General features: G+C 42.9%; 4 protein-coding genes across 12 annotated transcripts in view; 3 read left to right on the top strand and 1 right to left on the bottom strand.

Annotated features, from left to right (window-relative positions):
* Positions 1–25641, top strand: part of RAD51B (RAD51 paralog B) — a 780046-nt gene that overhangs the window by 119594 nt on the left and 634811 nt on the right. The gene's annotated exons all lie outside the window — the stretch shown is intronic.
* Positions 1–25641, top strand: part of LOC115942756 (uncharacterized) — a 300514-nt gene that overhangs the window by 258773 nt on the left and 16100 nt on the right. For 7 of the 9 annotated variants that reach the window (XM_081829446.1, XM_081829436.1, XM_081829442.1 and 4 more), the window contains one exon: positions 20532–20550. The exons of the other annotated variants lie outside the window; for them this stretch is intronic. The gene's annotated coding sequence lies outside the window, so the exon portion shown is untranslated. Of the gene's footprint in view, positions 1–20531; positions 20551–25641 lie in introns of those variants that run through there. 9 annotated transcript variants of the gene reach the window in all.
* On the top strand, positions 6640–16057 carry RDH12 (retinol dehydrogenase 12). Its single transcript, XM_081830366.1, has 7 exons — positions 6640–7068; positions 8498–8616; positions 9333–9488; positions 10146–10250; positions 11307–11516; positions 12759–12948; positions 15212–16057. The coding sequence occupies exons 1-7, from the start codon at positions 7001–7003 to the stop codon at positions 15312–15314; spliced, it is 951 nt and encodes a 316-aa protein (XP_081686492.1). The 5' UTR covers positions 6640–7000; the 3' UTR covers positions 15315–16057.
* The window catches only part of ZFYVE26 (zinc finger FYVE-type containing 26), a 72347-nt gene continuing 70546 nt past the window's right edge, over positions 23841–25641 (bottom strand). Inside the window, exon 42 of the mRNA XM_081829414.1 lies at positions 23841–25248. Coding sequence (XP_081685540.1) covers positions 25195–25248 — 54 coding nt within the window. The 3' untranslated portion in view covers positions 23841–25194. The remainder of the gene's footprint in view (positions 25249–25641) is intronic.

The following is a 25641-nucleotide window of genomic DNA, read 5'->3' as shown; positions in this document are numbered from 1 at the left end:
AAAAAAAAAAAAAAGGATTTTATTTCTTTTCTTTTTTTTTAAGATTTTATTTATTTATTTGACAGAGAGAGACACAGCGAGAGAGGGAACACAAGCAGGGGGAGTGGGAGAGGGAGAAGCAGGCTCTCCGTGGAGCAGGGAGCCCGATGCGGGGCTCAATCCCAGGACCGTGGGATCATGACCTGAGCCGAAGGCAGAAGCTTTATGACTGACCCACCCAGGCGCCCTGATTTTATTTATTTACTTGAGAGAGAGAGCAAGCAAGAGAGAGAACACAAGCCGGTGGAGACACAGAAGCAAACTCCCCACTGAGCAGGGAGCCCAATCCGGGGCTTGAGCCCAACCTTGGGATCGTGACCTGAGCCAAAGGCAGACGCTTAACCCACTGAGCCACCCAGGCGCCCCAGTTTGTCCTTTTTCTAAGTATCACTTGTAGGAGTGACTCACAATTCACTTCTGTTAGAACCAAAATCTTTACAGTACTCACAAAGCTGCAAAGAATTAAATTAGAATATTCTAGGATTTAATAACCAGAGAGAGATTACTGTAAATTTAGCTGCTTGGAGACCTTAGCTCTAGGTTCTGGGAAAACACAAAGACGTAGGTCCTGTTTCTGTCTCTGAATGGGGGAAACAAGAATTTACCTAACTCAGCTTCAAGTTAAACTATTACTGCTGCCTTAAGGGAGAGGTTTATACAGTGGGCAGGGGGCGCCTGGGTGGCTCAGTCAGTTAAGTGGCTGCCTTCGGCTCAGGTCATGATCCCAGGGTCCTGGGATCGAGCCCCACATCAGGCTCCCTGCTCGGCGGGAAGCCTGCTTCTCCCTCTCCCACTCCCCCCGCTTGTGTTCCCTCTCTTGCTGTATCTCTTTCTCTGTCAAATAAATAAATAAAATATTAAAAAAAAAATACAGTGGGTGGGAGCCAGAGAAGGGAATGATGGATAGGGTGGGTGAAAGCCATAAAGAAGAAATGATACTTAAGTTGGACTTTAAAGAGGATCAAAGATTCCTTCAGCTGAAGAAAATTTCCATGATGTTAGAAAGTTAAAAAAAAAAAAAAAAGAGTAAATATGGTGATGTATTCCAACTTTGCATTCTGAAATCTTGTTTCTTGATTTTCCATGACAAATGGTGTGTGCGTGTTTCCAACATTTTAATGTGAAAAAATGTTGAACATTCATAAAAGTTTAAATAATTTTATAGCCATCATCCATCTATCACCTAGATTGTACATTATGCTACATTTATCACATATAAAACAAGCAGAATAAATGTTCTTCTCTCCATCTGCCAGTCCATCTTCTTTCATTAATGCACTTCCATGTAAATTGCAGACATTGGGACACTTTACCCTCAAAAACTTCAGATGCATATCATCAATTAGAGTTCAATATTTGTCTATGGTTTTTTCTTTTCATGTAAAATGTACATACAGTGAAATGCACAAATTTCAAGTGTACATTCCCTGAGTTTTGACAAATGCATTGATTCCTGTAACCCAAACTCCTATTAAGATATAGATCGTTCATTTCCATCATGCTTGGAAAGTTCCTTCAGGAGAGGTGTTTTTGAAATTTATGTGTGTACAGATCCCAGCCACAGTAGACAAATGGAGTGATCAGAGATAGACAGAATTAAGCTGGGAAAAGAAAAAGTTTGTTTTTTTTTTTTGAAGATTTAATTTACTTATTTGAGAGAGAGGGAACGTGATCACAAAGGGAGAGGGAGAAGCAGACTTGCCGCCGAGCAGGGAGCCCGATGCAGGGCTCGATCCCAGGACCCCGGGATCAGGACCTGAGCCGAAGGCAGACGCTTAACTGACTGAGCCCCCCGGGCGCCCAGAAAAAGTTTTGAAGGGCAAAAGAATTAGGAGATGGGTAGCACCCCTAGGCCCTGAGGAGCTGCTATTGACTGATCAGATCAGCAGGTTAGCTTGGTTAGACTCCAGCCAAGCCAAAGGTATGGGACACTAAGCAAAACATTACTGTGCTCGAATCCTATTCAATATACACATACTGAAGTTGTATCATTCTGTTATCCTGAAGGCCCATCCTGGAAGGCAGTGTTCTCAAAGGGGTGATTTTGACCCCCGGGGGACAGTTGGCAACATCTGGAGACATTTCAGTTGTCACATGTCACTGGGTAGAGGCCACAGATGCTGCCAAACATCTTCCAATATACAGGACAACCTTAAGAGAAAGAATTATCTGGCCCAGAATGTCCATACTGCCTGCTGTAGGGAAGGGCATATTAGCAGCAAACTCTTTTTCTTTTCTTTTCTCTTGTTTTCTTTTCTTTCCTTTCCTTTCCTTTTCTCTTTTCTTTTTCCTTTATCTTCTTTTCTTTTTCCTTTCTTTTTTCTTTTGAAAGATAGTGTGTTTATTTCAGCTTTTAAAATCAAGAGAAGGGAACAATCATTATTACTGAGTAAAATAAATACAAAAATGTGCTTCCTTTTTGGTGACGTTTGGGGTAGAGACATGGGAAAATGCAGCAAGCTCCTCATGGCTGGAAATGGAAATATCTATGTGGTGTTGCATGAGCCCTTTCAGGAAAGTGGGGGATGGTTTGCAGTAGGAAGATTGGATTTGGAATCTTCTACTTGTCTAGCTTCTAGAATCTGTGACTTTAAGACTAGGGGAGGGAAGGGAAGGAAAGAAAGGTTTACAGTTCTTTCTCTTGCTCTAATTCATAAGAGGCTCCTTTCCAGAGCAATCAGGACAGGGATAACCAGGTGACCAGTGCAGTATGATTCCGCTTAAATTCGGACCAAAGGTCAAATTAGGGAGCAGCTTCCCAGCTTCATAGCATGCCCTAGAAGGTAATGGCATTACCTTCTGACCTGTGATTTACCAGTGGCAGGAAGAGGGTCTTTCTCAGTGGTGTTGCAACTGATGAGTACTTTTTCATCCCTGAATTTCAGATCTGTTCCCATACTAGTTCTCCTGGTGTTTTCATCCTCTTCTCTCTCTGATTTATATCTATGTTTGTTTCACATTGAATGTCCCTAAAAACAGGCACTGCTCCATTGTCCTTCAGTGTGGATTACAATGATGAAGTAAATCCTGGTAATATGGCAACACATGTTTAAGAATGTCTCCATACTGGTTTGAGAAATAGCTTTGTTTTATGATGTTGCAATGATTAATGAAATTAAACCAGTAAGTTTGTTTCAAAGTGATCTGGATCTCTTTGTCCAAAACTTTAATTTTTAAGAAGCCATGGGTTATAGGTTCACAAGGTACAAAAGGATACACAAGGTACATTCAGTGAAAACCTTCCTCCTCCTGTCCCCCTGTCCTTTTAGAAGCGACCATCATTAGCCATTTCTTGTCATCTCTTCTGAGATAGTCTATTCAGATACAAACAAATATTGTCCATGTATTCCCTCCATTTTTAAGCAAATGGTAGCATAGTATATATATACACTGTTCTTCTCCCAGCTTTTTCACCCAACATGTCTCAAAGATTGTTCTATTATCAATTGTGTTTTTTAAAAAGTAATTATTCCTTTTTTACAGCTGCATAGTATCTGTTGTGTATGTGGCTGTCTGTATTATTGTGGTTAGTTAGGTTTCTTAGCTTTTGCTGTTAACACATTTTGCTACAATGACAGTCTTACAAATAAGTGGACGTGGAATATCTGGGTCAACAGGTGTATGCTTTGCTTTATTAGATGTTATCACACTTCTCTCGGGAGAATGTAACAGTCAACTCTCCCACTAGCAGTCCATCACTATTTCTTCACCCTTTTGCCAACGGACTATGTGATAATCTTTTTGGTCTTTGCCAATCTGTTAAGTGAAAAGGAGCTCCTCACGTAATTTTAATTTGTATCTCTCTTGTTATGAGTGAGGTTGGAGAGCCATTTGTATTTCCTTTTCTTTAAACTGTTATTTCAAGGGCACCTGGGTGACTCAGTCGTTAAGCGTCTGTCTTCGGCTCAGGTCATGATCCCCAGGGTCCTGGGATCAAGCCCCGCAGGGAGCCCGCTTCTCCCTCTCCCACTCCCCCTGCTTGTGTTCCCTCTCTTGCTGTGTCTCTCTCTGTCAAAAAAATAAATAAAATCTTTTTAAAAAACTGTTATTTCAATTGGGTTGTTTATTCTTTTTCTTAGTAATGTGTCTGAGTTCTTTAAATACTAAATAAATTAGACTCTTGTCTGCAGTACGTGTTGTGATATCCCACCCCTCCCACCAGTTTCTCTTTCATGTTGCCTTGTGTATGATAGTTTTTGTCATGAAGATTTTTTTCTTTCTTTCTTTCTTTTTTAAGATTTTATTTATTTATTTGACAGAGAGACACAGCGAGAGAGGGAACACAAGCAGGGGGAGTGGGAGAGGGAGAAGCAGGCTTCCCGCCAAGCAGGGAGCCCGATGCTGGGCTCGATCCCAGGACCCTGGGACCATGACCTTAGCTGAAGGCAGACACTTAATGACTGAGCCACCCGGGTGCCCCGAAGATTTATTTCTTTTTTTGATTTCTGGGTTTCCTATCTTATTAGAAGGGTCTTACCACTCCCTTATTTTCAAATTTGTCCAGTGGCTGTTGTTAATACTTTAATGGTTCCATTTTTTATATTTTTATCTTTGATCTATTTGAAATGTTGATGTAAAGAGTAAGGTAAGGGTCAAGTTTACTTTTTCCTGCTGGTTACCTAAGTAGCTTAATACCTTATTGAATAATCCATCTCCCGCCTCCCCTAACCCACACACTCATTTGAAATGGGGCTTTTATCATCTCTAATTTTCAACATGTATTTGGGTCCGTTTTTTGGCTTTCCATTTTGTTCTGTTGACTTGTCTGACTATTCACCTGCTCGTATCACACTATTTTAAATTATTACAGCTTTGTAACATAGTTTAGCATTTGGTAGGACTAATCAATTGCTTGAGGGTGGCCTTTGGATTATAATATTTAATGTGTGTTTTTAGCAAACTATGTATTTCCATAATTCTAGATAAATTGAATATCATCTCCACAAACTAGGAGACGTTGGATTTGATTCAGTAGCACTGCAGAGCCGGAAGACCTTAGTACAAAATTATCCAGATGTGAGGTTATGAGATGTACTTTCCTTTGGGTGCTATGGCATTGTGTCTGTTTCTCAGCTGACCCTGGCCCTGATTTCATGGCAAGGAAGGACTCTAAGCATAAAACACCAACAGATCTTGTTTTCACACAAAATCTGTGAGGTGTTGCAGACCCAGGGTCCCCAAGTATGGGGGAAAAGGACTCTGTCCAGTCAGCTGGACCATGCTGGCTCACTGGACATCAACTGCTAGGAGAGGGGCATGGGGGAGCACCAGTGGCAAGATCTCAGGGGCTCCTGGGACTCTGAGGGCTCTGCCGCTGGCATGGCTGCATTGAACGGGAGTCAGAGCAGGAGAAGTGGGAAGAGCGGAGACAGGCACCATGGGAGTCAAGAGAGATTCCTCCTGGGAATGATCTGATTATGCCTTGTTCTGTTCATCAGGCCCATGAGATTCCCAAGGGGCAGGAACTCTGTCTTCAGGATACTCGGCACAATGCCTGACACCAACAGGTGCTTAGAAAGTATATGTTGAATGGATGAATGAGGGAGGGAACACCTGCCTGCCACGGGGGTCTTCTTCATCACATGCATCTTTTTGGAGCCTCCTCGAGCTTCACAGGAAGGAGCGGAACTAGGGCACGACTCTTGGGGTCCTGTTCTGATTCTTGCCTGTCATCCCGTCCAGGAGAGGGATGTTGACTGAGCAAGGGCTGTGAACCCTCCTCCCACCCTCTCACACATTTTTGGAGGGCTCTAATAGCTTTTTGTCTTGTGTTTTCGCTCATCTTTAATAGCATCCAACTGAGGGGCAGCTGGGTGGCTCAGTCGATTGCGTGCCCGACTCTTAATCTTAGTTCAGGTCTTGATCTCAGGGACATGAGTTCAAGCCCTGCACTGGGAGCCTACTTTAAAAAAAAATAATAGCATCCAACTGAAATGTTACTCCCGTTCACTACCTCTTCCTTTTCTGCCCCAAACCCTTGAGTAAAGCAAGTGGCAGAGCAAAGGAGACAGGAATCAATACAATTAATCAAAACAGCCAACTCTTTCACTGTATTTCCTATATGCCAGTTTCTGTCTCAAATTTTCTACCTATTTAATTAGTTTAATACTTAAAAAAACAGGTAGGTATATATTTTTACCATACCCATTGCACAGTGAGGAAACTGAGTAACTTACACAGGGCCATGGAGCTTGTAAGTAGATTGTCTGGGATCTGAACCAGGAACTCCACTCTAGAACCCATGCACTGAAACTCTTTCCTTGGCATGTACACATGTGTGTTAACGTCACTGAAGGATAACATAAAACACAGAAAAGTGCACAAATCAAGTGTACGACGCAATGAATTTTCACACCTCTGTAGCCAGTACCCACCGCAAAGAACAGAACACTTATCCCCACAGGAGTTCCCAACATGGGCCCTCCCAGTCTCTACACCTTTCCCACCAAGGGAAACCACCCTCCTGACTTCTCTTACCATTCCCCTGGGGGGGGTTCTGCCTTCTCTTTCTTTCTATTTTAATCACACTTGTATTCCAAGTGTCATTGGGTCTGTTGCTAAAGTTAAAAATATTCTGTCTTGCAGGAGTAGGGGTGGGGGATGTTGGGAGAACACATTCCACAGATAAGAGAAATCATTGAGGGTGGAGAGTTAGCAGGTAGTTGCTCTATTTTTCCCTCATTCCCTTTGCCAGTAAGTGTGACGTTCTGCCCCTTCTACTGGCCTCTTCCCCGAGGACTACAACTCCCAGCAGGCTGTGCTCTGACAGCTCTCGGATTTAAATAGGATTCTGGGCCAAGCTTAGAGTCAGGCTGCTGCCGAGCACCCTGGAGTGAGAGGAGCTGGAGGAGGGAGAGGCAGCGCCAAGCAGCCAGGAGTTGGAGTCAGATCAGGAGCTTGAACCAGACTTGGAGTCCAAGTTGCTTTTGCTAAAGCAGCAGCAACTAAAGAAGTTGAAAAGATGCTGGTTATTTTGGGACTGCTCACCTCCCTCCTTTCTTTCCTGTACTTCAGAGCTCCATCCATCAGGTTTGTCTTATTTCAGTAACTCATGGAATATTTTTGCAAAGCCTTGGATTGGGAGACACAGAGCTTGTAAATTGATGAGTTCTCAGCTGCTGAAAGAAGAGAAAGGGATGGAGGCTGAGGGAGGGAAGGTCAGGCAGAAAAAGCAGGAAGGAGGTCGTCAGGAATACTCTGGTGGGAAAATGGGAAGGAAGCACCTAGGGCTGGGAGAGAAGGGGCTCTTTTGAATGCTGATGCTGTGGACAGCTGACCCTATGAAGTCGCTTGACAGACAACCGAGGTGGGAGTGCTTGCTCTTTCACTCTATTCCCTTGGGTTTCTCTGAAGGTCCCTAGGTCCTTTCTTCACTGCCCCTGATCAAGGTAGCCCTGCTGGGTTATTATGGGAGGTCATTGCTGAGGGACTCATTGTTAAGTACCAGGCATTTTGCAAAGGAAACAAACTCTCTTACCTTTGAGACTACCCTCAACTAATGATTCAGGATGGGTCTTCTGCTGTGGGATGTCTGAAGGTGTCACAGAAATGTGTGTTCTGAGTGAAAAATTTGAAAATTGCTGACAATAAAGAAGATTAAATGGACATATCAGGAACAGAGTGTTGCTCTATGTCCTGGCATAGAAACCTGGGTTTAAGTTCCAAGTTTGCCACTACTAGCAAGTGACTTGAACTTCTTTGACCCTCAGTCTTCTCCACTATAAAACGGGGATAATGATGGAGTGGTCAAGAGGATTGAAATAAGTTATCTACAGAAAGTGCCTAGCCTAGTGCCGAGCAGTCAGATGATGCTCAGGAAATGTTAGTTCTGCCCTGTTCCCATCCTCTTTTTTGGAACTCATCAAATCAACTTTATGTGAGAGGATGCTCTCTTCACAGATATCTGAACAAGGTAAGTTTCTTTCTGGGTGCTGTGGCTAGAATGGAATCTCCAGTAGGACAGCAGAAAACCTCTGAAGATGTCGGCTCTCTAAAACTGGAGAGGAAGCCCAAGACCGTATTTGTAGCGCTGTTAATCAATTACTCACTGTTGATGCTTATTGAAGACCTAGAGCTCAGGACCACTGATTCCACTAATGCTCATCATCCACATGTTTTAAATGCAGGTTAGAGGAGGAAGCTGACCTCTGGGAACCTCTAGATGAGGGCTAGGCATCTGTGTTATCTAACAAGGGAGGTCTCCATTGGCCCTGGCTCAAGAGCACTTATTCAGCTCGTCCAAATGATCATTTGTAGTTTCTGGACACATGACCTTCCAACCTGAGCTGATGAGCAGGATGCCCAGTGGGGAAACAGTGTCCCCTGAAGATTAGCTTCTTTGGGTCTCCTGATGACAACTTAAAGAAATTTCTCTTTGAGGCTGGATGGATTTTCTGTTGCTCTCAGTCTGGAATTGGGAAGGATGGTGCATGAATGCTTTTGTTTCCCTTGCCTGTAGGAAGTTCTTTGCTGGTGGGGTTTGTAGATCAAACGTGCAGCTTCCCGGGAAGGTAGTGGTGATCACCGGCGCCAACACGGGCATCGGCAAGGAGACAGCCAGAGAGCTGGCTCGCAGAGGCAAGTCGTTCCCCTTCCATGTTCATAGGACAGTGCGTCCTGCCTTTCTCATTGGGACTTCTTTTTTTTTTTTTTTTTAAAGATTTTATTTATTGATTTGACAGAGAGAGACACAGCGAGAGCAGGAACACAAGCAGGGGGAGTGGGAAAGGGAGAAGCAGGCTTCCCGCAGAGCAGGGAGCCCGATGTGGGACTCGATCCCAGGACCCTGGGATCATGACCTGAGCTGAAGGCAGACGCTTAATGACTGAGCCACCCAGGCGCCCTCTCATTGGGACTTCTGTCCACATTTCCATCTCTTTCCTCCTGGGCTTGGAGGTTCTGGTCAGGAATTCAAGGAACCTGGAATTCAAGTCCAGCTCTGACACCAACTTACTCGGTACCCTTAAACAAACTTCCCCCCCTTCTCTTTCCCTAGTGTATAAAGGGAAATAATGATGTCCATGTATAATATTGGTCAAATCAGTTATGCTAAAAGGAGGTACCAAGCAACATCAAATACCAGCGTGTAAAAACCAGGATTCCCAGGCTTGGGTTAAGCTGACAGCAAAGGGACTGAGCAGTTCTACTTTTGAGAATCCTGAGGCGGTGAACTAGCCCCTCACCGTATAGGAATGGCTGGGCTGGGAGAATGCTCTGTCCCCTAGTCACAAGCTTACATCCTCTTTTTCAGCCTAGGGTCTGAACGTATTATTCTCTCTTTGTTTTGGCCCCAGGAGCCCGCGTATACATTGCCTGCCGAGATGTACTGAAGGGGGAGTCTGCAGCCAGTGAAATCCGAGCTGATACAAAGAATTCCCAGGTGCTGGTGCGGAAACTGGACCTATCTGATACCAAATCCATCCGAGGCTTTGCTGAGGGCTTTCTGGCAGGTAAGTCCCCTGTGAATAGACAGAAAAGCAGGAAGCTGGGTGTGGGAGTGGCTGCTCCACCCTGTGCCACCTGGGACCCTTACATCAGAGCCACCATGAATCCCCCTGGACAGGTTCTGCCACTTGAACCATCAGGGCAAGGAACTGGCAGTGGACAAGCTGGGTAGGATCCTTATCATCCTTTTCCTCAACAATGGGAAAGTCGGGCTCTCTGTCTGGGCTTGCAGCTTGGCATCAAGGTGTGGCCCTGATGTCACTCTCTTCTCTAATCCTGAGAATCAACCTTCTGTGGCCACAGGCACTAGCTGTTGCCAGAATTCTTCTGTATTTTGGAAAATGACTAGCTTCCACCAAGGCCTATGAAATTAATGAAGGACAGGGACCATGTCTGTCTTGTTTTATGACTATATGTCCAGTGCATAGCCTAGTGGGCCTGGCCCAGAGTCAGTACTCAGTATACATTTGCTGAATGAATGAATGAATGATGAATGAGTGGTGTCCAGGAAGATATCAGTAGCTAAATTTAGAAACCCAATGACAGTGTTTATTAAATATCACTGAGATAGATCCGAGGGCAAGGAGAAAATACTCAGGATTGCAACAGGCAGCTAGTAGGCTCTGTGCTAACTACAGGGTCTCCTTGGTTTTCCTCTACAGAGGAAAAGCAGCTCCATATTCTGATCAACAATGCAGGGGTGATGATGTGTCCATATTCTAAGACAGCTGATGGCTTTGAAACCCACTTGGGAGTCAATCACCTAGGTAAGTTTGTTTTTTAAGATTCATTTATTCATTTTAGAGAGAGAAGTAGAAAGGATAAGTTGGGGAGAGGGTCAGAGAGAGAGAGAGAGAATCTCCAGCAGACTCCCAACTGAGCACAGAGCCTGACACAGGGCTTGATCTCAGGACCCCAAGATCATGACCTGAGCCCAAATCATGAATTGGCTGCTTAACTGAATGAGCCACCCAGGTGCCCAGGTAAGTATTTTCGAGTGACTGAAAAACAAGACAAACCCCATCTTGTTTTCTGTATGGAGATGACCCTATACGAGTACTGAGAATCTCTAGTGGTCTTCACAGACCCCAGGATTCAAATAGACTGGACATATTGGTTTTTTGCTATTTTTCCACTGACCAGTACAGAAAAGTGAGATCCTCCTACCTGTACCATTGAGAAACCCCAAAACTTGAGAGATACCAAGAAGAATGTCATTCTCAGATGGGGCTGTGGTAGTGCAAGGCTTGCCAAGCAGGGTCAGGCATGGTGGGTGCAGGAGTCTGTGTTTGGCTGGAGAGGGTCACATCTATAACTGAGGGCCAAGCAAGTCAAGGGTTGGACCATGGAAGAGGAAGACCTTGAAGACCTAAGGTATGAATGAGGCTGGGGTTCAGAATTCAAGGTGATGGCTCTAGTGAGGAGATCATGGAACATGTTCTCTGGTCTTAGGCAAATTATTTTCCCTGACTATTCCATCCTTCCTTCCGTACATGAATGTACCTGGACCCTCAGTTGTGTGATCATGGCCAAGGGTGGTCAGAAGCCAGCAGGCGGCATTTCTTCTGACTGGGACAGGGCAGAGGGACAACTAAATACAGATTAGGTGTATTGCCTTATCTGTAGTTTAGCTCTGGGCCTAGTTAGTGTAGGAATACACTAGCTCACACTGAATGATCATTTGCACAGGGTTATCACAGCACCAAAATTTGTTCATACCCAGAAGATAGTGAGCTATTACTGAAGTCCTATCATCAGCTTCCACCCCCTGAGCCTGGGCTACCACGCCACTCTTCAATCTCCCTTGCTGGCTTTCCTCGCAGGTCACTTTCTTCTCACCCACTTGCTCCTGGAGCGGCTGAAGGAGTCCACCCCTTCACGGGTGGTAAACCTGTCATCAGTGCTTCACCATGCTGGCAAGATTCGCTTCCATGACCTCCAGGGTGAGAAGCGCTACAGCCGAGGTTTGGCTTATTGCCACAGCAAGCTGGCCAATGTGCTTTTTACACGTGAGCTGGCCAAGAGGCTCCAAGGTAAGACTGGAGAAAGGGCCATGGCTAAGATAGCAAAAGCAAGGTCTTCTGTTTAGATTAGAGATTCACAGAAACTTCTGAAGTCAAGATGTCAAACATGCACCTTTCAGTGGTAGCTTTATACACTAAGGAGAATGAGATTATAAACAGACTAAAAACAATTCTTGTCCTCGCAAAGCTTAAACTGGAACAAGGGTTAGGAATCTATAAAATCTGGAGACCATTTGCCACCAGGAATCAGTCAGAGTCTGGGAACAATGGTATTTACTATCAGAATGCAGAAGGTAGTTGAGTAGGGTAATTATTAGAAGAAATAATAATAATAATAATTGAGAGTTTTGTATGTGCCATATTATTATACATGTCTAAACTCATTTAATACAACATTCCTATGAGGTAGGTTTCCCCCACTCTACAAATGAAGAGATAGCTATATCTCATCACAGATATATTAAGAAACTTGACCAAGCAAGTTTCCTAGCTGAGCCAGGATTCAAATGCAGATAGTCTAGCTCTGGAGTCTATGCTCTTTACTCTTCATCAGAGTTCAGACCTTAGTCCTACAGCCTGTTAGGTATGACTGGGCAATTTACATAGCCTGTCTGTGATGAAAGCTCAGTTTCTGCAACTATAAATGGACACCTTCCAAGCCTCTTTGAGAACTAAATAAGATAATGCCCGTGAAGCCCGTAGCACAGCCCCTGGTCATAATAAGTACTAAAGATAGTAGAGGCACCAGGGGGTGTCTTGCGGTCCTGTTAACATCCATTATCTCCATCAACACCCCTCAATCTATACCCCATAAAATGCACTTGCCCAGCAATTGCAGCTCAAAACAAGGTCCTAGCCTCCTGCCTTCTAACTAGTTGCTTCCCCTAAGCCCCTTCTATAGAGATTTCAAGGATACCACTGTTAATAATTGATACTCCTCCTCCTCCTCCTACTACTACCTGTGTTTTTTTCTACTATTAATACTTAAGCCACAGAGTAAAGGTGACATTGAAATAAAAGGACCTTCAATCAAGCACTCCTTGTGGTTCACAGAAGGCTGAGAAGGCAATAGATCTTTCTGGGAGAGATCAATTAATTCCTATCAGATTCTACCTGGCTAGGAGAGGCAACTTCTGAACCTGGGGTTTCGTTCTCTGAGTCCCTTCCCACTTGTGCATTTTGCTGCAGGAGATGAGCTGTTTCTTTGGGCTCAGATGTGCCCCCGAACTAACTATGCTTCCTTTGCCCTAGGCACGGGGGTCACCACCTACGCTGTGCACCCAGGCGTCGTCAGCTCTGAGCTAGTCCGACACTCCTTCCTGCTGTGCCTGCTCTGGAGGATCTTCTCCCCCTTCGTCAAGTCGGCACGGGAGGGGGCGCAGACCAGCCTGCACTGCGCCCTGGCTGAGGGCCTGGAGCCGCTGAGTGGCAAGTACTTCAGGTACGTGGAGGCGGTCCTGGTTTTCTCCATCACCTGGGTATGTGGTGAGGCACAGGGCTCCCTGGGCGCTGCACCCGACCCTAGTGGCCAAGTTTGTGCCTGATCATGGAATCCAGGTTTGGGTTGGGCCTGCAAACCAAGTGCTGTTACTTTTCCAAGGGAGCTCGCATCAGAAACTTTTGTTTTATACCTGTGTACCACATTTCCAGGTAAGCTTTGTAGATTTCTGAGAGCTTCTAGGAAGGACTGTCCCTATTGGTTATGCCTTGGAAAGAACATTAACAGGCCCTCTGGATCCTTTTGTCTCCTTGAAGCTTTTGACCGCCTTCTTTCATGAATTCTTTAATACCACTTAGCACAAAGCACTGGGGCAAGGTCACCTCTCTCCTTGGGTGAACTCTCTCCCAGTAGTGCCAAGACTGGCATCATCTGTTGGAATGCAGAAATAGACATTTCACTGTTGAATCTCGCCACAGACTCAACGGGCAATCAGAGGTTGGGAATAAAAGGAAGCCCAAGATTAAATCTCCTTCCCATTCCATGACTTGATCCATCCCAATCTGCTATTCTGTCCCATTTGTTCAAGGCTGTTCATTGGCACACCATTTATTTATTTATTTAAGATTTTTATTTATTTTGGGGCACTGGGTGGCTCAGTCAGTTAAGCGTCTGCCTTCGTCGGCTCAGGTCATGATCCCAGGGTCTTGGGATCGAGCCCCGCATTGGGCTCTATGCTCAGCGGGAAGCCTGCTTCTCCCTCTCCCACTCCCTCTGCTTGTGTTCCCTCTCTCGGTGTGTCTCTCTCTCTGTCAAATAAATAAATAAAATCTTTAAAAAAATAAATAAAATATACTTTAAAAAATTTTACTAGAAAATTTAAAATTACACATGTGGGTCACATCATCTTTCTCTAAGACAATGCTACCCTGATATCTAGGTGTTTAACATCACTGCTCTAAGTATGTGATAAAATATTATACAGTCGCTAAAACATTTCCAAATAATATTCAATTAATCAGAAAATGTCGGTGATATAATATTGTGAGAAAAAACTGCAATACAGAACTATGTAAGTATTCATTGTAAATACATAGAAGACAGTCTGGAAGGATACACAATAAACTGTAAATAGTAGTTACTTCCAGGGAGTTTGAGAGTCAGGGGAGTGTGAAGGAGGATTTTAACCTTTTATTCCAGGTATTTCCTTATTAAAAAAATTTTTTTAAAGGTCACATATTTCTTATAACTTGATAATTGAAATATACATTTTTAAAAAAGATTTTATTTATTTATTTGTCAGAGAGAGAGCACAAGCGGCAGGCAGAGGGAGAAGCAGGCTCCACTGAGCAAGGAGCCCGATGTGGGACTTGATCCCAGGACCCTGGCATCATGACCTGAACTGAAGGCAGATGCTTAACCAACTGAGCCACTCAGGTGTCCCTAAAATATACATTTTTAACAAGAGAAAGATATCCTCCCTCAATACTAAATACAATATGATCCTAGTTTTGTGCAGACGGAAGAGAGAAAGTCTATATTCATGCACAAAGCCAACAAGAGTATAAGAAAAAGTAAATAGGCTTTTCTTCCTTATCAGCACTGTATTTTCCAAGTGTTGTACAGAACTTTTACAATTAAAAAAAAAAACTATTTAAAGAAAAACATCATGAGCGCTATGTTCTGCCCCCACCTCCTCCTCCATCTAGCCCCTTCCCCATCCCCTGCTCCCCACAAAACGAAAGAGAACAGGGTGCTTAGGCTGGGGTTCATTTGGCACAGGTGGATCTACGGATAGAATTCAAGGGGTCTGTGAAGTTGGATGGGAAGATAATTGTGTCTTCAATTTCACTAACCTCCCCCTGAAATTTGACATTTCCTTTGATGACAAACGTAGACCATAAACTGCAGGAGTCACAGCGCTACCTGCGCCTTTGTCATCAATGAAACGAAATATTTTCGCGTCACATGGCATTTGGTGCAGATGTCTCACGGTGTCACTTCTGCTCACCCCTACTTCAAAGGCTGGTGGCTATCAGATGCAGCACAAGCTCTTGTTATAGAATACATTAACAAAGAAGCCTCCTTATTACTCTATCACGCACCTGTTTTTAAAATACTTTAAAACTACATTTCAATACACTTAGTTCCTTTTCATCCGATGTATCTTACACATTTAGAAATATATCCTAAGAAAGAGGCCATAAACTTTTCCAGACTGTCGTTTTCCACTCCTGGATGTTCATTCTCTTTCTCTGCCCTCCAGTGACTGCAAGAAGGCCTGGGTGTCTCCAAAGGCTCGAGATACCGAAACGGCGGAGCGCTTGTGGAATGTCAGCTGTGAACTTTTAGGAATCCAGTGGGAGTAGAGCTGGTGGAGGAGCCACAGCTTTATCAGGCCTAGTGCATGCCTTAATGAAAGAGGACCAAGGAGAAGGCCACCTCAAAAGGACCATCCTCCTGGTTGGCTGCTCTTGAGAATCCTGCCCTGCTCCAATTCTCCCGACTCTTCTGGAAACCTTTGCGCACCCAACGCTCTTGTGAGGCTGGTTCATGGTGAACAAGATGTTCACACACCTACGGAGCCTTCTTCTCCAAGACTTGCAGAGTCAGCTGCCCTCTCTGGGCAGGAAGATTGGCCAGATGCCAGGCTGGGCACAGGGATGGCAGAAGAGTGTGGGAAATTAAGTCAGTTTCCTCACCAATACCAGAAACACCAGCCAGCATGCTCAGTTGATGTGACAGGAGCGTCAGAGTGACATACTGTATTTCCCGGGGCTATAGACCCAAACTCTGGGCTCCTTTTAATTTGAGATACTAGTCACAACTCTAGAGGCTACACCAACTCAGGAAAATCTTGGCTTATTCTTGGCCAACTTTGGTTTCTTTCTCTGAGCATCCTGGAGCCACTGCATGAAGCTGGACCTTCCCATGTTCTCTTTCTGGTTCTTTTTAAGAGTTGAAAAAAATTTTTTTCTAGATTTATTGAGATATAATTGACATAATATTGAGTAAGTTTGTTGGGCCTTCTCATTTTCAATCACGTAGATGGTTTCTTTCTACAAAGTTCTCTTTACCTAAAATTTTAGAGAAAATAAAAACTGTGCACTCATCTTGTTGCCTTATTTATTTTGTCAGGGTAGCCAGGGAGAAATGGAACAAAGTGGGGAAGCCAGCCTTCTAGTTTAATGAGTAGTAGCTCATCCGACCCACCCACCCATAACCTTCTTATAATATTGCATCTGGGTGCAAAATAAGGTGGTTTAGTTGGATATTTATTCTAGTTTCTTCCAGCTCTCCCATTTTATCATCAAAGATATCACCGGAGGGACTTAAATCACACAGATGCTGATCTCCGCTACAGATTAAGGCCAGAGGTAATATAGAACTTCATTTAATTTGATACATAGATGCACAAAGACCAGCCCTGATAAATCCTCGACCTAAAATCACAGCTCTTCTCTCTCCTGGCCTCCCTTGTTCTCCTATGCTGCGTCTCTACCACCTGCTTCTTGCCTCAAGTGCTTAAGTTCACCAAGAAGAGGCAGGTGCAGATGTGCCTGATCTTTCAGCTGACTGACACAAAAAGTCATGTTATTGGTTCTAGTTCTAAAGCATCCAAAGGGCCTCTGGTGACAAAAATGCCCTTTCCTTCCATAGCAAGGAGACTTAAAAAAAAAAACCAAACAACCTTTTTATTACATAGATTTTCAAATAGATAAAAGCATAACAAGTAGCATCATGAATCCCCATGTACCTACCCATCATCCAGCTTCAACATGGTTAACGTTTTGTCAACTTCCCCCGTGACATTTTTTTCTGGGGGTGAGGTGGGATATTCTCAAGCACATTCCAGACATTGTACATTCACCCAAAAATACTTTAATGTGCATATCCAAATAAGAACTTTTTTTTATACAGCCACAATGCTGTTGTCACTCCTGAAAACATTAATAATTCTTGAATAGAAGTTAACTCTTGGGGTTCAATTTTCCCTCGTCTCACAAATGTCTTTTTACTGTTGGTTTGTGCAAATCAGGGAAAGAGACATGGTCCTGAAAAAAGATGAAACTTTTCTTTCCTGAAGCCCCAGCAAATCTCCTTGTGCCTCATTGACCTGAATGAATACTACAGATGGGCTATGTTAATTGGCTTAAGTCAATCATTATCCACATCTGAGCGGGGGGCCATCCCACCCAACCTACCCAATGGGGAAGAATAGTAGCTAACATAGAGCACTTAAATTAATTAGGATTAGCTACCCTCACATGAACTCTCTGGGGTAGGTACTATTTTTATCTCCACTTTACTGATGAGGCATGGAGAAGTGAAGTAGCTTGCTAAAGTTCATACAGCTGGTTAAGTGGTGGAATGGACCCAGGTAGTCTGACTCTAGAATCTGCTCTCTCAATTGCTGTGCTCTATTGCTTCCCTCGGTGGAGGAAGCAACACATTCCCTCAAGGAAAAATCCAGGAACATGAATGGGCAAAGGAGTGGGTGGGGGGGGGTAATACTGGGGAATCAACTAATATATGTTCACTACTGGGACCTACAATCTGTGCCTCACAGACTGTTGGGTCCCCATGAAAAGCCTGGCAAAAAATAAAGGGAAAAAAAGAGGAGATGAAAAAACAAAACAAAACAGGCAAGGACCATGCAAGGATGGGAGCTAGGGCTGGTGAAGAGCATGCAGGGCATGGATGATCCTGGATGTGTCCTCTGGGCTGGAGGAACAAGCATAAATCAAAAAACCAGGAGTGGGGGCCATGGAAGGCAAGCATGTAGAGTTGCTTTCTGCCCAGCAGGAAGAACAAGCAGACCATGGGTGTGAGAACGAGGACTCACACCTGTGTGCTCCTTTAAGCGCTATTAAGCAGTGGCACGTTGAGGCAAGAGGGGTGGGCTTGGGGTGGGGATGTTTATGCGTGTCAGAGGGGGCTGGCTTTAAGCAGAAGAAACAAAGCCACATGGGCTGCAAGGCGTTGGCTCCAGCTGCCACATCCAGACAACATTGGTATTGGGATTGGTGGTGTACGGCTCTTGAGTATACCTGCTCCCAAGGCTGGGTTCCTCCACTGTCACACATTCAAATATAGTCATTTTTATTAAATTGGAGTCTTCTATGGAACATCTTTTTCACAGAGAACACAGTGATAACACATTCAAAGACTGTTCCTTAAACTATATAGAATCCTTACATTATGTGTGTTTAGAATCCTTTGGGCTATTACATTTCATCAACTTACCATGTTTGCCAGGTTACTTGCTAGCATGATTGGCTTAATGAAGGTCATCCTATTTTTGATTTGCATCAAATATCTGAAATACGAAAACCTCTTTGTATATTTTTCTAAGATACTCAGGGGACATGGGGTCAATTGCTGGAGGCAAGGGGCTTTTAGCCTCAATCTGGAGTACAGGGGTTGGGAATAGTGTGGGAGTAGAGCCTAGACCTCAGGGCCAAGATGGCAGCTTGAATGTAAGATCCTCAGGGTCTAATGCTAGGAGGAATCCAGATGAGCTGGGGACACAGATGAAGGCAATTTGCATGAGAATCTGGCACCCAAGAGGGTAGGACTTTGCTCTCCCTAGTCTAATAGCCTTAGGAACTTTGGGGGCTGAGGGCTAACCTTAAGGTCATGGTGTTTGGTGGAGAAATCCTTCCTCTGGAGTTTTGGAGTGGGGGTGGGACCATCCCCTGCGGTATCGCCTAACCCTGGTCTCTGGAAAACCTAGATACTACTCCAGTGCAATTTTCCTAATCGTAACTTCCATACTGTAGATCCCTTCTTTCCTAAAGAATGACTCTACTTGAAATATACTGCCTCTCACTTAAAGAAGCCTGTGAAATGTTATTTGGCCAGGGAATATATATATATATTTTTTAAATTTTATTTATTTATATTTTTGAGAGAGAGAGCATGCGAGAGAGAGCATGGGGGGGTGGGAAGGACAGAGGTAGAAGCAGACTTGATGCTGAGGGTGGGGGGGTGGGGGAGTTCCATTCGTGACCCAGAGATCACGCCCTGAGCCAAAGGCAGACCGCTTAACCGATTGAGCCACTTAGGCGTCCCTGGATGCATTTGTACCTGACAGTTGTGACACCAAATATATGACAGCTGAGCAGCAAAGAATACTAAAAATGAGAAAAAAAATTAGGTGTGGGTATTGATTTACATGCTGTTGGTATTTTCATAATATAAAACAACAGTTGTTCCCCTGTGCAGATCCAGACTCTGTCATTTCCTGTGGCCTTCAGGCACTTCCACGAGACACAGTCTCCCTCACACCACTCCTGGGGAACCACCGTGTGCTTGGGCTTCATCTTGCACCTCTGTAACTTCCTGCTCAACTCCAAAAGCATTGTCTAGTCTGCGCAGCCTGGGTGAGGAACAAGTCCCAGCCCTGGCCTCTTGTCATGTTTCCAGAAGGGACTTGTCCCAAGTTAACAACCAAGCAAAGGAAAGGCCTTGGCCCAGCACAGGCAACATTAGGAATCTGGTGACCCAGTTACCGTTCAACTTCCGCTTCTCATTAGATTCTCCCATGACCATAGAGGTCATTTTCCTTCCCGACTACTCGTGCTCTGGATATGGCTTCTTGCCTGGCAGAGTGCCCCTCAGGACATAGGAGACAAGCTCCTGATGAGAAGGACTCAGGGATCACAGTCGTCCCAGACTTCTCTGCTCCTAAGTGTCTCTCTAGCTGTTGCAGGCCCACTGCCTTCATGATTCCTGGCTTCTGTTATACGCTGGAGCCCTTACCTAGCCTAGCCCAGGTGAGGAAAATTCTTCCCTTTGACTCAAGTGAGACTGGCCTAAATTTCTTAAAAATAAAACTTGTCTGCGGGCACCTGGGTAGCTCATTTGGTTGCTCACTCAAGCATCTGACTCGTGGTTTTGGCTCAGGTCATGATCTTAGGGTCCTGAGATCGAGCCCTGTGTTGGGCTTTGTGGTCAGTGTGGAGTATGGTTGTCTCTCCCCCTGCTCCTCCCTCTGCTCTCTCTCTCTGGAATAAATAAATAAAAACTTTTAAAAAAATTCTAAAAAATAAAAAATAAAACTTGTCTGGGAAACTAAAGGAAAAGGAAACCGAAGATACATATAAAGTCAAGAAGCAAACAGTTCCAGAGCACAGATTACCTCAGGGAAGACTAGCTGTCACAGATGACCTTGGCTGGTAACTAGCCCTTGTCCAACTCAGCTCTGTATTCAGCGTTGATATGCCTCCAAACCTTGGAAGACCCCGCATGTGTATTTGGTCTCTTTTAGTTACAAGGTAGACACCCATTTTGAGCAAGCTTAAGCCAAATAACAGAATATTTTGCTCATAAATTCAAGGAAAGGCTGGATATGAAAAGTGGGAAAGGGCAGGGATGTAGCTCAGAAATAACTAGAGATCAGGCATCAAGCATCCCCCTGCCCCTCTCTCTACAATATTTCCTTTTCTCTGGATGTGGACTTCACTTCAGAGTAAGTGGCAAGAAACTTGACTGTGGAAAACCGTCGAGCTTCACATCTCCTTCTGTCTACCATTGAAGAGGCACTGCAGAATTTCCTATTTTTAGTATTTAAAGAACCTCAGGGGGCACCTGGGTGGCTCAGTCAGTTAAGCATCTGCCTTCGGCTCAGGTCATGATCTCAGGGTCCTGGGATTGAGCCCTGAGTCAGGCTCCCTGCTCAGTGGTGAGTCTGCTTCTCCCTCTGCCTCTGCCCCTCTCCCCAGCTTGTGCTATCTCCCTAATAAATAAATAAATAAATAAATAAATAAATAAATAAATAAATAAATAAAATCTTTTAAAAAACAGAACCTCAGATTTGGCTGGGGTCAGATGCTCACTCACAGCATTCAGCTATGGGGAGGGGGAAGAGTTGTGTGAGGATGTGACCGCTGTAGAGGTGGCGTTTCAAATCAATGAGAAAAACATGGACTATTCAACGTTGTTAGACAAATAGCTATCCAAATGAAAAATAAGGTTAGATTCCTGATTTCACACCACTCAAAAAAACAAGTACTAGATGGATTAAGAAGAAAAAAAAAAAGTAAAAGCATTAGAAGAAAATGTAGGAGAGTATCTTTAAGCCCTTAGAATAGGGAAGGCCTTTTTAAGACATGAAGAGCAAAAAGCATATGGGAATGTTGGGATACATCTAAAAAACACACCAGAAATAAAGTTAAAAGTCAAGTGATATTGGTGAACACACATGTAATTTAAGCCAGGTATCCTGGGAAATGGCACACAGGGAGCTTGCTGGGAGTACTCTTGGGACCAATAACTATGGGGGATTGATGGAAGTATGGTTGGGCGGAGGGCAAAGTGGATTAGTGGTGCAGTCAAAACAAAGGCTTCAATGATCCTCAACTCACAGGGAGCTCTGGAACAGAGTTGTCCTGTACTGAGGAAAGAAGGGTGGCCTTTATAGACCACATTGTCGTCACTGGATGTGGGCAGCTTCCAAGGAGCCAGGGAGGGGGCATGACCTGGGCAAGGTGGCTCTTTTTGATGAGGGCAAGTTCTAGAGAGATACTGAGCTGAGCGCTATCAGCTGCCAACACTCCCAGCATCTGGGGTATAGGTGTTTCATTTCTGAAGTGGGGAATCTGGTTGGTACACCAGGGCATCTGCTGCAGTGATAGATGGATCTCAGACAAAGAAGTAGTAGCCATATTATATAAAGAGCTTTAACTTTTTTTTTTTTAAGAGGGAGAGAAGGAGGGGAGGGGCAAAGGGAGAGGGAGAGAGAGAATCTTAAGCAGGCTCCATGCTTAGCGTGGAGCCCAAGGCAGGGCTCCATCTCACAATCCTGAGATCATGACCTGAGCTGAAATCAAGAGCTGGATGCTGGGGTGCCTGGGTGGCTCAGTTGTTAAGCGTCTGCCTTCGGCTCAGGTCATGGTCCCAGGGTCCTGGGATCGAGACCCTCGTTGGGCTCCCTGCTCAGTGGGAAGTGTGGTTCTCCCTCTCTCTCTGCCTGCCGCTCCACCTGCTTATGCTGTCAAACAAATAAATAAAATCTTTAAAAAAATGTTGGTAAAATTCTAGGAAGTAGATATTTTTATATACTGCTGGTATGAGTGGAAGAAATGGTGAAGCCATTTCAATTCCACAATTCTGCTTCTTAATATCTGCAGTAACATTAACATATATGTGTAAGGAGGCGTTTTTCGTACTAGCAAAAAGGTGGAAACAACCTAAATGTCCATTTGGGGAAAACTAATCTTTGATATAATCATACAATGGAGTACTAGTATACTTTCTTTTGGGGTAATTACTCAAAAAATAATTATATTAAAAAGTATATACACACATATATGAAGACACACACACATGATTGGATAAATTGATGAAATGCAGAATGATGAATGTGTGTGGGAGATAAGATTTATATTTAAAGATTACACACATATATCATGATACCATATATTTTCTGTGGGTATATACGTAAGTTTGTGAAAGCACAGAAAAAGGTCTAAAATCATATACAATGAACACATAAAAGAGGTTGCCCCTGGGAAGGATTGATAGGAAATAAATTTCATTTTTTAAAAAGCACAGTATTTTCACATTTTCCTTGGAAATGAAAACGAATGATTTCCTGCTGGTGGGAATGCAAATTAGTGCAGCCACTATGAAAAACATATATGGAGTTCCTCAAAAAATTAAAAATAGACTACCCCCCCAAAAAGAAATGCTATATGATCCAGCAATTCTACTTGAGTATTTACCTGAAGAAAGCAAAAATGTTCATTTGAAAAGATATATGAACCCCTATGTTCATTGCAGCATTATTTACAATAGTCAAGATATGGAAGCAACCCAAATGTCCATTGATACATGAATGGATAAAAAAAAATATATATATATATATATATATCACATCTTCTTTATCCATTCATCTATCTATATATACATACATATGTACATATACATACATTTATACACATACACATATATATACACATATAGTATATACATATATATAGATATATTATGTACATATACATATACTATATGTATATATGTGTATACATATACACACACATATATAGTATACACATATATAGTATACATATATATGTATGTATATATCACATCTTCTTTATCCATTCATCTACATATACATATATATGTAGCTATACACATATATGTAGGTATACATACATATGTATGTGTATACACACATGTATACACACATATATACATACATGTGCATACATACATGTATACATATATATACACACACAATTAAATATTACTCAGCCATAAAAAAGAAAGAAATATTGCAATTTGCGACAACATGGATGGATCTAGAGGGTATTATGCTAAGTAAAATAAGACAGAGAAAGATAAACACCATATGATTTCACTTATATGTGGAACCTAAAAACAAAACAAATGAACAAACAAAACAGAAATAGACCCAGATACAGAGAACTATCTAGTAGGTACCAGAGGGGAGGTGAGGGGGATATGGGTGAAATAGGTGAAGGAGATAAAATGATACAAACTCCCAGTTATAAAATAAGTAAATAATGGGGACTTAATGCACAGCATAGGGAATATAGTCAATAATATGTAACAACTTTGTATGGTGACAGATGGTAGCTATGCTTATTATGGTGACCATTTCAAATTTTTTTTTTTTTTAAGTAGACTCCATGCCCAACATGGAGCCCAACATGGGGCTGAACTCATGACCCTGAAATTAAGACCTGAGCTGAGATCAAGAGTCAGATGCTTAACTGAATGAGCCACCCAGGCGCTCCTATGGTGACCACTTTTTAATGTATATAAATGTTGAATCACTATCTTGCACACTTGCAACTAATACAATATTGTATGTCAACTACACTTCAATATACGAAAATTATTAGTACTTTCAGTAGACTGTGTGGGCTGCCCCTGTCACTGTCTGTGACTGATTAACTCATTATAGCATTGTTTTCAAACCTAGGTTACTTTAAAACATAAAATGCCAATGACTAGGTCTTACCCCAGAGATTAATATTTAATTGTTGTATTCTCGGGCAAAAATTTTCGAAAGTCCCAGGTAATTCTGATGTGCAAGTAGGGCTGTGAACTGCTAGTCCAAGGTAATCATGGTGATCACACTTCCCTCGCAAATGATTGGTTTTGGAAAAGGCATGTGCCTCAATCATGGCCCATGGGATGTGGAAGGATCCTTGTTGGTAACTTCTGGGAGAGGTTTTGATGTTGACTAAAAAGTGAGGCACAAGAAATGTTTTGTCTTCTTCTGTTGGATGTTGTCATGGCTGAATATGACATTTGAATCTATCACAATTATCTTGAGTCACGGCCAAAAGAACAAGCTCATATGCTGAGGATGGTAGAGGGAAAGATGGAAGGACCTGGGGTGCTGATGATAAATTAGTGAGTCACTGAATTAACCAAGACTGGAGCTATCCCCCCTTGAGACTTATTGTTACATGACACAATAAATGGTCTTTATTGTTGAAATCTAGGTCCTGATACAATAGTATTATATTGACATATATTAAGCCATATATTGAATGCTGATGTTCTACCATTTAAAAAATTATTTATTTATTTTGGGTGTGGGGAAAAGGACAGAGGGATAGAGAGAGAATCTCAAGCAGGCTCCATGCTCAGTGCAGAGCCTAATGTAGGGCTCAATCTCAGGACTCTTGACATCATGACCTGAGCCAAAATCAAGAGTTGGACGCTTAACTGATTGAGCCACCCAGGCACCCCATCTACCATTTTTCTTCTTTACGTACATTCCCCTACCATTACTCCTGATTTAAGGCAGATGTCTTCTTGATCTACTTTCATCCTATTTCCTCATTTCTGTCACATGACATTTTGACTCTGCTTTGATTGTATTTTTCTCCACTCCAAGTATCTGTCATCTTCCATTAATTTCAAGCTCCACAGGATAACTAATCTAACATCCTAGTACAGAGTCTTAATAGTCCTGGTTATAATACTTTCATAGGTGTTTATCCAAATTTTAATCTCTGTGTATAATCTATTTTTTCTATACATGGATATATGATATCTCTTAGACAAAACAATCAGCTGAGATCATAGAACATGAGGTACAACTTGTTTGGATAGGAGGAGTAGATTAACTGCTGTAACAAACAATGCTAAATTTTACCAGCTTAATACAATAAAAGCCTATTTCTTGCTCATTTCATAGTCCAATGGGGAGAAAGTGGGAGGGTGGTTCTGCTCCATATGGCTTCCATCTCAACGAAATCGTTATGTTGTTATAATCATCCAATATTTTGTGTTCCAGTGGCAGTAATTAGTTACCTAAAGAATTTAAAAAATACAAAATATAATTGTATTTAAAATAAATGCAATTTAAATGTTTTCATAAAAATGTAAATTAAAGAAATGCAAAAATAAAAATTACCTTAAATGTCTTAGGTTATTTTCCTTCTAGAATAATTGTTTATTCAAATTAAAGGACAAAATGCAGTATAGGGACGCCTGGGTGGCTCAGTTGGTTAAGTGTCTGCCTTCAGCTGGGGTCATGATCCCAGGGTCCTGGGATCGAGTCCCGCATCGGGCTCTCCGCTCTGCGGGGAGCCTGCTTCTCCCTCTGCTTCTGTCTTTCATGAATAAATAAATAAAATCTTAAAAAAAATACAGTATAGCTATGATTATCAACATTTTATTTATTTTTATTTTTTTTAAGATTTT

This window comes from Leptonychotes weddellii, chromosome 9 (assembly GCF_054177405.1).
Source record: "Leptonychotes weddellii isolate Sample4059 chromosome 9, ASM5417740v2, whole genome shotgun sequence".
NCBI lineage: Eukaryota > Metazoa > Chordata > Mammalia > Carnivora > Phocidae > Leptonychotes > Leptonychotes weddellii.
Note: the sequence above shows the minus strand (reverse complement) of the source record. Positions and strands in the feature narration are given on the sequence as shown.

Bases quoted from the DNA above. Each gene is read 5' to 3' on its own strand.
- RDH12 (XM_081830366.1), top strand. From the start codon at position 7,001: ATGCTGGTTATTTTGGGACTGCTCACCTCCCTCCTTTCTTTCCTGTAC. The intron at 9,489-10,145 runs GTAAGTCCCCTG...TTTCCTCTACAG, and splicing joins TGCTGAGGGCTTTCTGGCAG to AGGAAAAGCAGCTCCATATT. The intron at 12,949-15,211 runs GTACGTGGAGGC...TCTGCCCTCCAG, and splicing joins CTGAGTGGCAAGTACTTCAG to TGACTGCAAGAAGGCCTGGG.